At 36.6% G+C, this 19,359-nt stretch overlaps 1 protein-coding gene across 1 annotated transcript in view; it reads right to left on the reverse strand.

The window, feature by feature from the left end:
* LOC124798994 (neural-cadherin-like) overlaps window positions 1-19,359 on the reverse strand; it is a 331,157-nt gene that overhangs the window by 151,694 nt on the left and 160,104 nt on the right. The window contains exons 13-17 of the mRNA XM_047262530.1: window positions 12,848-12,990; window positions 3,169-3,429; window positions 2,722-2,778; window positions 2,595-2,615; window positions 2,329-2,388 (exon numbers count right to left, since the gene is read on the reverse strand). Of these exons, the coding sequence (XP_047118486.1) occupies window positions 2,329-2,388; window positions 2,595-2,615; window positions 2,722-2,778; window positions 3,169-3,429; window positions 12,848-12,990 (542 nt within the window). The remainder of the gene's footprint in view (window positions 1-2,328; window positions 2,389-2,594; window positions 2,616-2,721; window positions 2,779-3,168; window positions 3,430-12,847; window positions 12,991-19,359) is intronic.

Consider the following 19,359-nt stretch of genomic DNA (forward strand, 5'->3'; position numbering starts at 1 on the left):
TGCAGAAAATGAAGCAGGCAAAAAGGAATACAAGCATCTAAAAAATGAGACTGACAGGAAGTGCAAGATGGATAAGCGAGAATGGCTAGAGGACAAATGTAAGGATGCAGAACCATACATCACTAGGGGTAAGGTAGATGCCCCCTACACGAAAATTAAAGGGACCTTTGGAGAAAAGAGAGCCACCTGGACAAATATCAAGGGTTCAGATGGTAAACCAGTCCTAAGAAAAGGAGGGAAAAGCAAAGAAGGGAAAGCAGTAAGGTGTAAGGGGTACAAAAAGGATATACGCAAAGGCAATGTACTCGAGATTATGGAAATGGAAGAGGATGTAGATGAAGATGAGATGGGAAATACAACACTGCATGAAGAATTTAACAGAGCACGATGAAACCTAGGTCAAAACAAGGCCCTGTGAGTAGACAGCATTCTGTTAGAGCTACTGATAGCCTTGGGAGAGCTGGCCATGACAAAATTCTTCCACCTGGTGAGCAAGATGTATGAGATAGGAGAACAACCCTCAGACTTCAAGAAGAATATAATAATTCCAATTCCAAAGAAAGCAGGTACTGCCAGGTGTGAAACTTATCGAACTATCAGTTTCATAATTCACAGTCGCAAAATATTAACATGAATTCTTTACAGATGAATGGAAAAACTGGTAGAATGTGACATCAGAGAAGATCAGTTTGGATTCCATAGAAATGTAGGAACATGCAAGGCCATATTGACCCTTCAACTTATCTTACAAGAAAGGTTAAGGAAAGGCACACCTACATTTATAGCATTTGTAGACTTAGGGAAAACTTCTGACAATGTTGACTGGAATACTCTCTTTCAAATTATGAAAGTGGCAGGGGTAAAATACAGGGATCAAAAGGCTAATTTACAACTTGTACAGAAACCACATAGCAATTATAAGAGTCGAAGGCATGACAGGGAAGCAGTGGTTCAGAAGGGAGTGAGACAGGGTTGTAGCCTATCACCATTGTTATTCAATATGTATATTGAGCAAGCAGTAAAGGAAGCAAAAGAAAAATTTGAAGTAGAAATTAAAATCCAGGGGAAGAAATAAAATCCTTGAGGTCCGTCGATGACATTGTTATTCTGTCTGAGACAGCAAAGGACTTGGAAGAACAGCTGAACAGAGTGGACAGTGTCTTGAAATGAACATCAACAAAAGCAAAACAAGGATAATTGAATGCAGATGAATTAAATGAGGTGATGCTGAGGGGATTAGAAAAGGAAATAAGACACTTAAAGTAGTAGATGAGTTTTGCCATTTGCGGAGCAAAATAACTGATGATGGTTGAAGTAGAGAGGATATAAAACATAGACTGGCAATGGCAAGGAAATTGTTTTTGAATAAGAGAAACTTGTTAACATCAAGTATAGATTTAAATGTCAGGAAGTCCTTTTTGAAATTATTTGTATGGAGTGTAGCCATGTATGGAAGTGAAACATGGATGATAAACAGTGTACAAAAGAAGAGAATAGAAGCTTTTGAAATGTGGTGCTAGAGAAAATGCTGAAGATTAGATGGGTAGATCATGTAACTAATGAGGAGGTACTGAATAGAATTGGGGAGAAGAGAGATTTGTGACATAACTTGACTAGAAGAAGGGACACAATCTGAGGCATCAAGGGATCTCCAATTAAGTACTGGAGGGCAGCGTGGAGGGTAAAAACTGTAGAGGGAGACCAAGAGATGAATACACTAAGCATGTTCAGAAGGATGCAGACTGCAGTAGTTACCTGGAGGTGAAGAGACTTACACAGGATAGGGTAGCATGGAGAGCTGCATCAAACCTGTCTTTGGACTGAAGGCCACAACAACAATAATCATTTATCTGTTACTGGTAAGAGAAGTACTACTAGTACAACCTTGTATGTCATTATTATATAAACTAAAGCTATGACGATGTCCAAAAACTGATTGTTATATGGACAGCAAATAAACGGTACAAAAATAGCTAAGCCTACCATACTGTTCTGAACAAGTGACTACTTAAGATACAATAATCATTTATTGTTTTATTTGTAATTTTACAGTATCTGTTGAGCAGTAAATTGTAACTCAATATATATGGAAATATATCTCATCATAATCTTGAAATGTTCTACATCACTGCTTTTCTTGATCTACCCACACTCACATTCACCCAGATCATCTGCCACCAGTCATTCTGTTAGTTGACTCTTAAGGATTTCTTTGCAGATCTGCCATCACATCACATTTTATAAATCTCACAAGATTTCTTCAAGGTAACTCCTTCATATCATCAGGTGGTGGCTGCTGGTTACTCCTGAAAGAAGAAGGCTATTTACTTGCCAGCAGTAACCAGCATTCATCACCTGTTGATGTCCATCAGTTATCTTTAAGAAAGACTGTAGAATTTACAAAACATGCTCTACTGGATAGGACAGCATTATTATGGTTGTTTTTCACAAGGAACTAAGTTATTGTGACAGGCTGTCATCTACTCTGGGGGCCTGGTTTTGATTTTGGTTGTTCAGGTTCAGTGTTCTGTCAAAGTCTTATCACATTCTTGAATTACCCATCTCATCTTTAACCACTCATCTTCCTTTTTCACTCTCATTAAGCTTATATTCACCTTTAAAGACCAAGAGCAATGAACTGTTCATTTCTTGACAATCACCTCATCAACTTTCTCCTTCTACCCTATCAAGATTTTAATTTCTTTCACATTTATCTTTTACCTTGGTTTGTTGCATTACTCCAGCATAAGGTCTGTCAACTAACATGAGTTTCTGAAACTAAGGATCATCAAAACAAGATGTCAGTCTTGCCAATATTCACTTCTAGCATTGCGATAGGTAATGGTTTACTATTTACAAAGTAATAAAAATTGAAGAAAGATGAAAACACAATTCTACAGCTATTTACAAAACAGGAACTGTAATGAAGTGTGATTTTAGTATGAAATTTAACCCATTCTTGTAGTTTATCAGGTCTTATTTATACAACAAAAAAAGGTTACAAGTGAAACATAGGACTCTTATTCCTGAATAAAAATTTATAAAATCAGTATCTTGTCCCAGTCTGCACTGCATCTTGCTAAATTAAGCTGAGCCTTTGAAAAAATTCCAGTATTTTTTTTTTTAAAATATGCAACAGAATGACTAATGAAAAACAGTATTTCTTACCTGCCTATTGTAATAAATATTTCTAATACATCCACTGAAACTTTTTGTAAAAGGAGCTCCATGCCAGTGGAACATCTGTGGGTCAAACTCTTGTCTGTGGCAGCCACCTATCTGAAGTGGGTCATTGACATTCAAGTATTCACTGAAAGGTGGTACAACACCTTCAGCCTGACAGATTGTGTAATCAAATTTTGATAAGCTTCCATCCTCTTGCTCAGTAATATCCGCAAATTTACAGAAGTCCAGCACCATTCGAACACTCTGCAAACTCAAGAGTTTTCCACAGTTTCATATTCATGTAATGAAAAGTTCATTTGGAAATTGGCACTCAGATGCACAGACCTTATAAGCAAAATACATCACCAAAACTTTCCTTTATGAGTAACACTTTCAGTTAATTACACTGGTTTAAAAAAAATTATGTTCATTTTACATTCATATTTTTCCTGCTATGATGTTCATTCCAAAAAGAAATACCTCCCACAATACATATTTTATATTTGACTGAATTATTTCACCATGTACTTAGGAAATAGAATATTATCTAGTCCCCCACAGACTTTCCTAAGGTGGCACTTTACAGTGGCTTCATTAGAAGTATGTTTAATTTTATATTCACACTTAATGGATTTAATTCTTTCTCATTATATGTGATTCCTTAGGAAAATAAAATTAGAAAAGAGAGGTTAAGTGTGGTTGTGGGTGGAGAGCAATGGCCGTGTGGGGAAGATATGTCATGGAAGAGATTATTGTGATATGAGATACAAATATAGTTTTTATAAGACATTTATATTCTTGTATAAAACTTGGAACTAGTCCACTATTTGACAGCAAAATGGAATACAAGAGAAACAATCTGCTGTTATAAATGAGGAAGTTGTGTATCAAAATAAACTATAACCGATTTATAAGTGTTTACCATCAATTAGATTTCTGCACCCATGGTCTAGGGTTTACATCTTTGATTAGTAATCAAAATTTCCTAATGCCAGGTTCGAAACCCATCCATGCTTAAATTTTGATTAATACTCATCATTGGTGGCCAAAGACTTCCATCACCCTCTTTCTGTCAATGGTCTTGTCAAAGAAGGCAGAGGGGTGGACAGAGTTTCAGGGCAGTCTCTTGGCCTTGGGATGGGAAACTGCCCCTAGAGGTGGAATAATCAGCAATGACAAAGGCACGAGGATGCAGAAGACAATGGAAACCACTGCATTAAAGACACATGACATGTAACCACAGGACATGTGGCCGGTAACTGAAAAAATGTCACAACGATCTCTCCTTTGGCAAAAGATTCCGGAATAGTCCCCTACTCAGATGTCTGGCAGGGGACTGCCAAGGGGGAGGCAACCATCAAAAAAAGATTGAATAGCCAATGAAAGGACAATAATGTCAGAAGCCTGAACGTGGTAGGGAAGCTAGAAAATCGGATAAGGGAAATGCAAAGGCTCAATCTAGATACAGCAAGTGTCAGTGAAGTGAAATGGAAAGAAGAGAATGATTTCTGGTCAGATGAGTATAAAATAGGGAAATATCAACAGCAGTACAAAATGTTACAACGGGAGTAGGACTTATCATGATAGAAAGGTAGGGCAGACAGTGTGTGAAGAGTTCAGTGATAGGGTTGTTCTTATGAGAATCAACAGCAAACCAACATTGACAACAATAAATCAGGTATACATGCTGGCATCACAAGCAGAAGATGAAGAGATAGAAAAAGTATATGAGGATACTGTACAGATAATTCAATACATAAAGTAAGATAAAAATCCAATGGTCATGGAGGATTGGAATCTGTGTGTAGGGGAAAGAGCAGAAGAAAGGGTTAGGGGAGAATATGAGGTTGATAGTAGAAATGAGAGAGGAGAAAGACTAACTGAGTTCTGCAATAAATTTCAGATGGTAATAGTGAATACTTTGTCCAAGAATAACAGGAGAAGCAGATATACTAGGAAAAGGCTGAGCGATACAGAAAGGTTTCAGTTAGGTTACATCATGGTCAGGGAGATGTTCTGTTATCACATATTGGATTGTAAGGCATACTCAGGAGCAGATACAGACTCAGATCACAATGAACACTGCTGTTCCACTTTTATTGTATACCTCTAATTTTGTGGCCAGCTTGGCTTGGGTCAAATGGTTTAAACAAAAGCTTAAAATCAGGCAAGTAAGATTACACAGTTTACCAGTTCCAAATAATGTGCAACGATCGAAGAAGTATTAGTAGCTGTGGAAGAATTCTTCACACAAACAAAAATACTTATTGGTAATTTTAACATTGACTACATAATCAAAACTGATCAACTGGACTGTCAATATCTATCAATGTACAGTAGGTCTCTCTCAGAGAAAGGGGTGAGAACCATTCTCATGCAGACAAAAGATTTAAACAAGACAAGTCATTCATACACAGCACAGTACATTCTAACTGCATCAGGAAAGGGCGTCCCATATGTTTTTTTTTTTTACATATTCAGGAACCGTCGGGAAAATTTGGCCCTAATGTTCAGAAAGAGTGGATGAATTAACACTCAAATTTAAAAGTGTAATTGTGTCCTGCACAAAATGAGGGAAGTTCATGAAACTGGTGTACGAAGACTTTTTAAAATCTGTGATTCTTCCATACATGGGAGGGGAAAAATTTCTACATGTCCTGTGCAAGTTTCATCATGTCTGTGTAAGAACTATAATAAACATCCATCTGAAGCTGCTTACAGTATTTACCTGTCACACTGCCCTCATTTTAGTTGAACTGAGTCATAAAGTTCTTTAATTCTTAATTAAATTCACTATGTCTTTGCTAAATACCCAATTACCTACATAATCTTCAGCATTCTTCCAAGATAACATATTATAAAAACATCTGTTCTTTGTCTTTTTGTACCATTTATTACTTGTGGGTTAACTTTCATTTAAGACTATATTGCACATAAACACTATCAGAAAAAAATTACACAACACTTACAATTACATTCGCTAGTAACTTATTTCTCATTTCCTTGTGCTCTGTTATAAAGAATCTACATTCTCCAAAAATAAATCTGCAGTACACATGCATTACACTAGATGTAAAATTGACACACACTATAAACTGAAAAAGTCTGTCCCTGGTGCAGAGAGCACCAGACTGATCTGACCATATATGATCACACCTTCGTGGACAAGAGGAAAGCGTGCACCTGCACCTTAAAAGTTATCCCAACAAAGTGTACTCCGCTTTGCCAGCCTTGTAATGTATATTTTTACTGAGAGGTTAAAATTTTCATGAAGAAAATTCAGAATACTCCCGATTTGTTGAAGACCAAGAAAGCAATTGCATCCAGGGCTGATTCCATAAAACTACACTCATTAATTTTGTATCAATTCAGTGCACCAACTTTTTTTTAGTATGATCTAATATGCATGGTTTGCATCAAAGTTAACGGATGAAAGAAAAACCTTTTTGAATGTAAATAGTTAATGTTTTCCAGTATCACTCTTAAAAACTCCATGCGCTTGCAAGACTTAGCTTTTATGAAATGTGCCTGGTGATGTAAAACATTGTGTTTTGGTTGCTTTTAAGAGAAATATCATCCAGATTTCTGTTGTGACATAGCAAGCAATGCAGGTGATAGCAAGTAAGATTTTGTAATAATGATGTGAAAATTACATTACTACAGCAAAATTGAATATTTCTTAATAATTTCATACAATGTACACTGTTTATTGATATTCTGGAAAATAAAATGGAAAAATGTTGGACTATTCTGATTAAAAAAAAAAAAGCAAAAACATGAAAAGGTCCCAAACATGGTACGTTCAGTGTGGTAGCTGCACCACACACACTTGGTTGGAACATGGCCAACGTTAGGCATATTACAGCATGCAGTGAACTTCAAAATCATTTTTCTCACAAACCAAGGCCTGTCACTAAAATAGGGGATAGCCTCATACTCAGTGCATGTCCCTCTACAACATATCTGAGACCCATCAAAATCCGTGATGTACAATTCTGATGGCCCACCGGTAAGACTAAATGGCTGCATTGAAAATGTGAAGAAATAGAAAAAGTAATAATTGTCAGAAGGACTGACTCAGCATAGAGGTAAGTCAATGAAAGCATGGATGGTAACATTTATAGGGCAATGGGAATTCCACTGTTAAATGGAGAGTAGAGAGTGGATACGTGGAAAGAGTACATTGAGGGCCCCTATGAGGGGGAAGATTTGTCCGATGTGATAGAAGAAAAAGAAACAGATATCGATTTAGAAAAGATAGGGAATCCAGTATTAGAATATGAATTTAAGGGAGCTTTACAGAACTTAAGATCAATTAAGGCAGAAGGGATAGATAAAATTCCATTAGAATTTCTACAATCATTGGGGAAAGTGTCAACAAAATGACTGTTCACATTGCTGTGCAAAATGTATGAGTCTGGTGACATACCACATGACTCTCAGAGAAATATCATCCACACAATTCTGAAGACAGCAAGAGCTGACAAGTGCGAGAACTACTGCACAATCAGCTTAACAGCTCATGCATCCAATTTGTTGACAGGAATAATACACAAAAGAATGGAAAAGAAAATTGAGGATGTGTTTGATGATGATCAGTTTGGCTTTAGGAAAGGGAAAGGCACCAAAGAGGCAATTCTGATGTTGTGGTTGATATTGGAAGCAAGACTAAAGAAAAATCTTGACATCTTCATAGAAAAAATGTTTGACAATGTAAAATGGTGCAAGATGTACAAAATTCTGAGAAAATAGAGGTTAGTTGTAGGGGAAGACAGGTAATATACAATGTGTAGAAAAACCAAGACGGAATAATATAAATGGATGACCAAGAACAAAGTGACTAGATTAAGAAGTGTGTAAGACAGAGATGTAGTCTTTTGCTTCTACTTTTCAATCAGTACATTGAAGAAGCAATGATGGAAATAAAAGAGTGTTTCCTTGCTATCTTGAGTGAAAGTGAAGAAGAATTATATGATCTGCTGAATGGAATGAACAGTCTAATGAGTACGGAATATGGATTTAGAGTAAATTAAAGAAAAATGAAAGTAACGAGAAATAGCAGAAATAAGAACAACAAGAAACTTAACATCAGGATTGATGATCACAAAGTAGTTGAATTTAAGAAATTCTACTACCTAGGCAGCAAAATAATCAAGACAGGACAAGGAGGACATCAAAAGGAGACTGGCACTGGCAAAAAGAGCATTCCTGGCCAAGAGAAGTCAACTAGTATCAAATGTAGCCCTCAATTTGAAGAAGGAATTTCTGAGAATGCACACTTGGAGCACACCATTGTATGGTAGAGAAACATGGACTGTGGGAAAACTGGAACAGAAGATAATTGAAGCATTTGAGATGTGATGCTACAGATGAATGTTCAAAATTAGGTGGACTGATAAAGTAAGGAATGAGGAGGTTCTGCACAGAATTGGAGAGGAAACGAGTATGGGGAAAACATTGACAAGGATGATAATGTATCTCATAAGACATCAGGGAATGACTTCATGGTACCACCAGAGGGAGCTGTAGAGGGCAAAACTATAGAGGAAGACAGACATTGGAATACCCCCAGCAAATAATTGAGGACATAGGTTGCAACTGCTACTCTGAGATGCAGAGGTTGGCACTGGAGAGGAATTTGTGGTGGATTGCATCATACCAATCAGAAGTATGATGACTCAAAAAAATCATCAAATACATATTTGAACCGCCTCCTTAATCAAATGTTTGGCATCACTGCATTCAGTGCAGCAGGACCTGGATACAACAGTGGTGGGGAAGGAGGTCCAGAACAGAATCAATCCACTATGTCTCATGAAGTCAAATGAGGAACCTGCCTGAATAAAGAAACCGTGCATCATCAGGATACAACTACTGGCATTAACCAGCTGGAAGGACTGGAAACATGCCTATCAGGTGCGAGTTTGCCACTCAAAACAAGACTAAGGCCTAGTCTGTGGTGTTGAACTAATGTTATGTTGTCAGCCACATATTTTGAAAGTTAACCAATTTCTATAACCTGACATTGTAACTGTCTGTTATTTTGCTGTGTTAGAGCGTGCATAGTAAAATAAGCCTTCACATCTTTTCAAATAATTATACACTGATCAGCCAGAACATTATGACCACTGACCTATTATCGATACAAACCCATCCTGAAGATAGCAGCATAATCTGCAGAGGAATGCACTGTGCATGTAGTATCAGTGAGCGTTCAATCATTTCTACAGAAAATTGGGATTCTTGTGAGAAACAATGACTGTTTTCCCCTGCTCTCAATCTCTGCTTATTCATTGGTCTTCAACTTACCACACATGACATCCTCCTGTTCACATCCCATCCCATTGTCTTGCACCCACATAATACTTTCTCTACTCTTCACTCCCCTACTAGATCCCTTATAGGAATCTTTTCTTATATATCTTCCTTTTCTAGTCTGGATCCTGTAACTTGCCACTGTACTCTCCCTTTCCTTTCAACATCTCTCCTAAACTTCTCTCTCTCTCTCTCTCTCTTTCTCTCTGTCTCTCTCTCTCTCTCCCTCTCTCTCTCTCTCTCTCTCTCTCTCTCTCTCTCTCTCTCTCTGTGTGTGTGTGGTGTGTGTGTGTGTGTGTGTGTGTGTGTGTGTGTGTGGGAGAGAGAGAGAGAGAGAGAGAGAGAGAGAGAGAGAGAGAGAGGGGTGGTGGGGGGGGTTGAGGGAGAGGTGGGTGAGAGAGAGAGAGGGGGGTTGAGGGACAAGTGGGGGGGTGGAGGAGAGGTGAGTGAGAGAGAGAGGGTGGGGGGTTGAGGGAGAGGTGGTGGGGATGAAGGAGAGGTGGGAGGGAGGAGGGAGGGAGGGAGGGAGGGGGAGGGAGAGAGAGGGAGAGAGAGAGAGAGAGAGAGAGAGAGAGAGAGAGAGAGAGAGAGAGAGAGGGAGAGAGAGGGAGAGAGAGGGAGGGAGAGAGATCTTGTCCACACTTAAGTGTTTTTGCATATGAATCATTTTGTTAGTATTCTAAATTATGTAGATAATTTAAAGGATAAATCAGAAAAGAATGGTGATTTTTTCCCTCATTTGGAATATATAATAGCAGAAAACTGCATGGCAGCAAAATGTGGACAATAAAAAGTTAGGATAAGAAGAGAATATAAATTTCTGAGATATAGTGCAACAGATGAATACTGAAGATTAGATGTATAGATAGGGTAACTAATGAAGTGGTACTGAATCGAACTGGCAAAAGAAGAATTTTGTGGCACAATTTGACATGACACATCCTCAGACATCAAAGAATCATCAATTTGGTAATTGAGGAAAGTGTAAGGGCTAATTACTTTAGAGGAAGACTTAGGTTTGACTACAGTAAGCAGGTTAAAACTGATGTAGGCTGCAGTAGTTGGATAAATAATGAAATTATTTTGCAATGGGATGTATGTGTCTATGAAATCATACCTTTGTTTCATATAACTGCTATGACGGCTTATTAAATGTTACAGCACTCACAGGCACATCGTGAAAGGATTCTTCCACAATAAATAACATTTTGCTGATTGAAACCAGCTAAAAGAGAGTTGGATTTTGATGTAAAGATTAACAGTTTGAGTACTACATGCAACTGAGCAAATGAAATCATGATTTTTATTGTTTTTGCCATTGTATTGGAAGATGACAGAACAACTACAGATATTGCAGCAAAATCACTAACATTTTCCATAAGCAAGGCAGTTCATATCCAACACATATACACAGGAGGTAACTGCCAAGATTACTAAACCCAGAACAAAAGCAAAGAAAATGAAGACTTGGTCAAAATCATTTTTAGTGCAGCATAGGGAAGCCTATCACAGTTCGATCATGCCAAATTTGAAAGTGAAATAAAGCAATAAAGCAAGTGTAGCCTGGTAATCATTCAGTTTACAGATAGTAAAGAAAGTTGCTTGGCCAGTAGGAGACAATGGTGATTCGCACCTCCAGTTGATACGATTCATCAATACATGCTTGCTCACTTACAATGGCTACTATAGCCATCATAGTTATCTAAAACCCATATATGTAAATTATACTGGATTCCAAGCTGAGTACTTTGAGGTACAAAATTAGTGGTCTACATAGACTTTTATGATTTATGAGGGGGACCAAAAAGAAAACTGGAATAACATTGCCTTGGGCGGAGCTTGTGTACTACGCATTTCTGCCACTATGTGTGTATAGCACAAGTCATTATCAGTTCAGTGCCACCTGTGTTGTCAATCTGGCTTGTTCCGTTCATCTGCAGTGATTCTTTTTGCTGGTGCTACTTTGTTCTTGTTTTGTCTTTTATGATGACAAATTTAATTGAACAACGTGCGACTGTGAAATTTTGTTTACTACTTGGTGCTTTTAATATAAAAAATGATGCTAAGAGAAAACTCAAATGTACAAGTGATTTGCTCAATTTAAAAATGTTGACATGTTGATTGATGACAAACCTCATTCTGGACATCCATTACCTACCAGAAACAATAAAAATATTTAAAAAATTCAAGAGCTTGTGCTCACATACTGTCAACAGATAACTGATCAACAGTCAGAGATTAGTGGATTATCTTGGAGCTCAGTTCAGTGATTTGTGGCAGACAGGAGACTTATCCTTTGTCCTTCCACCTTGACAATGCACCTGCAGGCACAGCCATCTCTGTTAGACAGTTCTTAGCTAAAAGTGGCATGGTTCCACTGCCCACACATCTTAATCACCTATCCTGGCTCTGCACAAATTTTTCTTGTTTTCACACATGAAATGGGGCATGAAAAGACACCAATTTCACAACATGTTTCGAACTGTGGAAGCACCAGTGGGGCAAATGTATTAGTTGTAATAGACAGTAGTATTTTGAAAGGGATAAGATTGTTTTGTAAACAATATGAAAATATATAGCTCTTAAAAATATTTTAATTTATTTTATTTTATTTTTTTATTTTATTTTTTTTATACTCCCTCATATTGACTTAAGCACAGCACACACTTATAACAACAACTTAAGCTCAAACTTTCACTTTGAGCCTAGTGGTCTAATGGTGAAGTGCATGCCGTTATTTAATTGTAGCAACTTTCAAAGTGACAGCCGATAGTCTCAATGCATGCATCACAACAGCACATAAAATTCTGTCACTCTCTTTCAAATACTCAAATTGTTTATTGAAAAATGAATTGTTTGTTAGGATCATATCATCACTAATGACTTCACATAAAATCTGCATTGTGAGATTTAGTAACTGTACTGAAGACTGTATCAGGTTTGAACGTCCATCCCAAATACATTAGGAAATGCTTCATCAGCATTACAAACAGTGAGACGTTAAATGCTTTCATTTTGGTAAGACTTCTATCTAATTGCTGACTAAAAGAAACTTTGAATTTGTGATGCACCCCTGATATATCCTAGATATTATCCCTTATGGGTTTATTTTCACTTGCCTGAAGCTGAAGGTCTATGGTAATTAATTTTTAAATCATGAAGGCTTGTCACTGAAAGAGTAGCAACCAGTCCAAAAGGCAATGTGGGAAGATGTGTTTTTGATACTTATGGATGTGGAATAATTATATATTCATTTTCTGTTTGGAATGCAACAATTTTGAGTTTAGGGTTCAAAATACTATATTTTCAGCATCTAGCAACACAATGAATGGAAAATTGAAGTAAATAAATAATTATTTTAACATACTTCTGTGTCCCAGAAAATGTCGATCCTGTGCCATTCTTCATCATTTAACTCTTTTCTTGTTATTATTTTGAGCTCTAATGTGCCAGAGCCAAAGTCAATCAGAAGTCTTGGCATCCCATCTACCAATTCAAGTGATATAAAATCTGTAAGAGAAATATGTAAACTACTAGTTGAGACTGTCATCAGACATGCAAAGACATATTTCATAACATTCTCAAACACAACTTCCTCATTAGAAACAAGGGCCAGTAAGACACAACAGAGATGTGATCTGCCTCTAATGTGAATTACTGATCTTGCCATCCATTCAAAAAACATGTTTGCAGGTATCTTCATGCTTGACAGATGTGGAATATGGTAACAACTATTATAAATGTATTTATAAACTGCAACAACAAATAAATATAATTACTGCTGGTCCATATATGTCTTTAATAAAGGGCTTTAGCTGTACTATGCAGATGCCTTGATGATATTAAACAGGCGGTAATTCACTACTTTTCTAGTTACATTATTTAGCTTACATTCTGCCAACTTGTACTTCCTATTTTTCTAAATATATCAATGATATCATTATAATAGGTGACTTCAGTTGTGTTAATAAATCACGCTGACTTTCACATTTGACATGGTTTCTGTTACAGATAGTACAATCTGCACAAGGTCTAATCATAAAAGACTCAATTAAGAATCAGTGATACGACTTTGTAAGCTTTCTCAGCAGAATAATTTGTGAGACTCTCCTTTGTTTGACAAGACTCAGTAGCAGCAGTGCCTCACTTGAAGATAATAGCCTAATGGATCACTGAGATATTGTGTCAAATCGATTTGAAAATGTGGTTGTAAAAATGAGAAGAGTACCACAAGAATAATTGATCTTTGTTACAGAGAATGCTGAACTCCCTTTGCTTCTCTACTTTTATGTAAACTTTGCAGAAGGTGCTTTTAGTCATTAAGTAATAATTTGTATGGAACACACATAAGCAGTAAGGAAACGGTTTCATTACAACACACAGGAAAACTAAACATAACAATAAACAATAATGAATTTAAAATATTAACAAATTCAAACTTCAGTCCTAACAAACTTGAAGTACAATTCAAGACTCTGTTAAAGGCTATTTTTTATGACTAGTTTGATGTGACCAGCCACAAATTCCTGTGCCAACCTCTTCATATCAAGGGTAGCACTTTCAACCTACATCCTCAGGTACTTGTTGTATGTATTCCAATCTCTGTCTTCCCCTACAGTTTTTACCCTCTATAGCCCCCTCTTCTACCATGGAAGTTATTTCTTGATGTCTTCAAAAATGTCCTGTAATCCTGTCCCTTCATCTTGTCAGTGTTTTCCAGATTTTCCTTTCTACACTAATTCTGCAGAGACTCTCCAAATTTCTTAACTTATCAGTCACCTGATTTTCAACATTCTTCTGCAGAACCACATCTCAAATGCTTCAATTTCTGTTCTGGTTTTTGCACTGTCCATGATTTACTACCATATAATTGAAACACGTCAAAAATTCCTTCACAAAAAAGAGCCCTATGTTTGATACTAGTAGACTTTTTGTGGCTAGAAATGCCCTTTCTGCCAGTTCTAGTCTGCTCTTTATGACCACCTTGTTGTCTGTCTTGGGGTAGTTTGCTTCCATGGTAACACAACTTCTTAACTTCATCTACTTTGTGACCTCCAAGTTTGTTGTTCAGTTTCTCAGTATCCTCATTTCTGCTGCTTCTTATTACATTCATTTTTCTCAGTCCATATTCTGTATCCATTAGATTGTTCATTCCAGTCAGCAGATCCTGCAATTCTTCTTCACATCCCCTGAGGATAGCAATAATATCATCAGTGAATCATATCATTAATATCCTTTCACCCTTAATTTTAATTCTACTCTTGAACCTTTCATTTATTTCCATCATTGCTTGTTTAATGTACAGATTGAACAGTAGGGGTGAAAGATTACATCTCTGTCTTACACCCTTTTTAACCTCGCTTTGTTCTTGATCTTCCAACTTTATTGTCCCCTTTTGGTTCTCCCACATGTTATAGATTACCTGCCATTCTCTATAGCTTACTCCTATTTTTCTCCAAATTTTGAATGTGTTACACTATTTTACATAACTCTTTTTCCTGGTCAACAAACCCTATGACCTTCTCTTAATTTTTCTTCCGTCTTGCTTCCATTATCAACAGCAACATCAGGACTGTCTCTCTGGTGTGTTTATCTTTCACCGCGAGTGATGCTTTTTAAATCCATGTAGCAGAGATGCTGAGTCGCAGATAGGCACAACAAAAAGACTCTCACAATTAAAGTTTTCAGCCATTAAGGCCTTCATCAACAATAGCTACACACACACACACACACACACACACACACACACACACACACACACGGAAAACATTTAGGATTATAAACAAACACACCACTGAAACCTTTAATCAGCAATTACAGCTTGTGGACTGGTCTCCTGTATTGCTACAGTTGATGTTAGTTCAAAATTTAATATATTTATCAAAGAAGTTACAAGCCTTTTCGAAGAAGCATTTCCTCAAAAATCTGTGAGAGAAAACCTGTTCAAGTCTGGAAACAAGCCTTGGATTACTAAAGGCGTCAAAATCTCTTGTAAAACAACAAGAGAACTATATGCTGCAGCCAGGAGTTCAAATGATAACAGTAGGATTACACACTATAAAATCTACAATAAAGTTCTGAATAAGAACATTCAGGCAGCAAAGAACATGTGCTTGAAGACAGAAATTGACAACTCGAGCAATAAAATAAAAACTATCAGGAAATTAGTAAAGAAGGGAACGGGGATAAATGCAGTTTGTAGAGAAAATATCCAACTCAAAAGTGAGGGTAATCTTGTTAGCGATCCAAAAACAGTTGCAGACACATTCAACAACAATTTAACAGTAACAGAAAAAATAGGTTTACAAAGGTCCATGAAGCAAGCCATCAATCTTTTGAAAGCTATAGTACATGGTTCAGTACAACACATGAAGGTAAAAACACTCACTGTTCAAGAAATTGAAAGATTTATTAAATTCCTGAAAAGTAAAAACTCTGCTGGAATTCACAACATTTCTAACAAATTATTAAAATACTGCTCCAGCCATGTAAGGAAAGTCCTTTGCCACATTTTTGATGCATCACTTAAGCAAGGAATAGTTCCTGAGAGGCTTAAGTATGCAGTTGTAAAACCGCTGTATAAGAAGGGGGATAAGACAGATACTGCTAACTATAGGCCAGTATCACTACTGACAAGCTTTTCAAAGGTTTTAGAGAAACTAATGCATGTCAGGATAGTTAAGCATCTCAGTGAATATCTTCAGCAAAAGTCAGTTTGGATTTCAGAAAGGTTTGTCAACAGAAGATGCAATATTTGCATTTACTGGAAAATTCTTGGAATCTATCAACAAAAAACTGAAAGTGATTGGCATATTTTGTGACCTAACATAAGCATTTGACTCTGTAAATCACCAAATTCTTTTACAAAAAGCTGCACATCTCGGTATAAGTGGTGCAGCAGGGCAATGGCTTGACTCACATCTGTCAAACAGGAAACAAAAAGTTGTAGTAGATAGTCAAGATGGTGCCCCATTATCTTCAGAATGGGGTACCATCACATGTGGAGAGCCACAGGGCTCAGTTATGGGCCCCCTACTTTTTATTATATTTATAAATGATCTCCCTCTCTGTACGGAATATTATAGATTCACTATTTTCGCTGATGACACTACACTACTTATTGATAATTCAAGTAGATAAACTTGAGGTAACAGCAAATAAGGTTTTAAATGAAATGGCAAACTGGTTTAACATTAATGGTCTTCCTTTAAATTACTGTAAAACAAACTACATTCAGTTCCAAACAACATCCAAAGATGAGGAAATAGTAGTAAAACTAGGTGAGCAGACAATAACCAGGGTAGATTCCTCAAAATACCTAGGCTTGCATATTGATATCAAACAATTGGTCAAACCACATCCTGGATCTATGCAAAAGACTAAGTTCAGCGACATATGCACTGTGCATTGTTTCTTCTTATAGAAATATGGAAACCATTAAGTCAGCATATTATGGTTACTTTCATGCAATTATGGCATTTGGAATTATATTTTGGGGAAATCAGCCACTGGCTAAAAAAGTACTGTGTGTACAGAAAAGAGCCATAAGGATTATTTGTGGAGTCCATCCTACAGCCACATGCAGGAATCTTTTTAAGAAGCTTGAAATACTTACATCCACTGCGCAATATATATTCTCTTTGATGTGCTTCATAAGGAAAGAAAAATCAATCTTTAAGCTGAATAGTGCATATCACAGTCACAATACTAGAAGGAAACATGATATCCACTATGAACAGCCAAATCTGAATATGGTGCAGAAAGGAGTCCATTTCAGTGGCTGTAAGATTTTTAATGCCCTCCCTTCAAGAATTAAGTGTTTGGTAGATGATGATCTCTTGTTTAAAAAAACCTTAAGGCAGTTCCTATTGCAAGGATCATTTTATACAATAGAAGAGTTCCTGAACTACCGTGTTTAACATTTCTTGTATTGTAAATCACAAATGTATGCCTAAATTTGTATTTTTAATACCGAATATTTTTAATGTAAACATATATTTTGCAATATTTATTTCTCTGTAACACTTATTATTTTGTAATCATTATCTATCTCTAAAATGTATTTTTTGTAGTGGGGCCTAAGTTACTGTTTACTGTTTTTGTTTTGTAATCTCTATCTATCTCTAAAATGTATTTTTTGTAGTGGGACCTAAGTTACTGTTTACTGTTTTTGTTTTGTTTTATGTATTACCATAAATTCTGGCCAAAAGCTTGTAAAATTGACATGTTCCATATCCTGTAATAATGTCATAACATGGATCACCGGAACAAGAGATAAAACACAAACGCAACTTACACATACAACTGCAGCCTCAGGCAAGAGTGCAGTCTCAGGCAAGACTGCAGTCGTGTGTGTGAGTTGTATTTTCATGAGTGTTGTGTGTGTATGTGTGTGTATTATTTGACAAAGGCCTTAATGACCAAAAGCTTTAATTGAGGAGTCTTTTTGTTGTGTCTATCTGCCACTCAGCATCTCTGCTATATGGTGCGTAGTAACGTTCCTTCTCATAATATTGTTACATTCCATCCTGGATTTTACATTGTTTGATTTTTAAATCCATGCTGACTTGTGTACAGACACTTTTCTGTCTCAAGGAAATTTTTTATATTTGAGCTCAGAATGCACTCGAGAATCCCAAGGCAACCTATGTTAAGGATATTGGTCTTATGCATGTTCATTCTTTTAACCTTTCTTACATACAGGATTCACTTGTATTTTTTCCTGTTGCTTGAGACTTTGTCCTGGGTGAGAGATTCATGACAAATGCAAAATAAGTAAGGGGCCAATGCCACACAGTATTCTCTGTGAAACTGAACTGGGATTCTGTCTGGACCCATGCACTTATTTGTTTTCAACTCTTTCAGTTGCTTCTCCATGCCAGTGATGCCTATTTCCTCGTCCTCAATGTGAAAGTCTGTGCAAAAGTCAAATGATGATATTTTGAACAGTCCTCCTGAGTGAATGATATTTTAAATGTGAAATTTAAAATTTCGGCTTTCCTTTTGCTGTCTTCTGTTGACCCATCAGACATGGTGAGTGACATGATAGAAACCTGTGATCCACTTTGTGATTTTATGAATGACCATAATTTCCTTGGGTTCTTGGCAAGATATTTTGCTGTGGTATGATGGTGGAAGTTTTTGTATGTTTCATGCATTCTTTGGAATCGGATCATAATGCTACACTATTCAAACCTACATAACACCTTACATTTTCAGAGCAACTCAAACAATACAATAAGTTGAGATTTTCTGAGTTCTGTTCCATGAAACCATGTCAAGCTGACAAACACACACACACACACACACACACACACACACACAATATATGACACATTTTCTGCTTATGCTCACATTGACTAAAATCCTGAGGACATGCAGGTAAAGTTGGAATGTGGAACAGCATATTTTGAAGAATGGGAAATGCTATGCAATAGCAATGTTAAATTGTTTATTTCTCATAAGTTACTTAAAAAAGTCTAAATGAATCTGCTGAGAGAAGAAAAGACATTTCTATGCATACAGACAAATTTCGCTCACAGAAGTTTGTTTTCATACAAAGGAATTTTACACATTTTTTACAAAGAAAGAAGTGAAAAAATGGGTATTCAGACTAGCTGCACAGTTCTTTTATTATTTTATGAAACACTTACATTAACTTATAATATAGTGGTATCATTTTATTTCTCTAGAAGCTGAATTGAAATAACTTAGCAGCTTACAAAAGCACATTGAATACGCCAGCATTGAAATTTAGGAAAGAAGAAACACGAATGATTTGCTGTTTTTGCTCAATTTACCAACATGGAGGGTTCACAAAGATAATACAGTATAAACTGTGATTCCAAACACACAAAGAAAATGTGTAATACCGCATCA

The sequence above is a fragment of the Schistocerca piceifrons genome, chromosome 5, assembly GCF_021461385.2.
Source record: "Schistocerca piceifrons isolate TAMUIC-IGC-003096 chromosome 5, iqSchPice1.1, whole genome shotgun sequence".
Taxonomy (NCBI): domain Eukaryota; kingdom Metazoa; phylum Arthropoda; class Insecta; order Orthoptera; family Acrididae; genus Schistocerca; species Schistocerca piceifrons.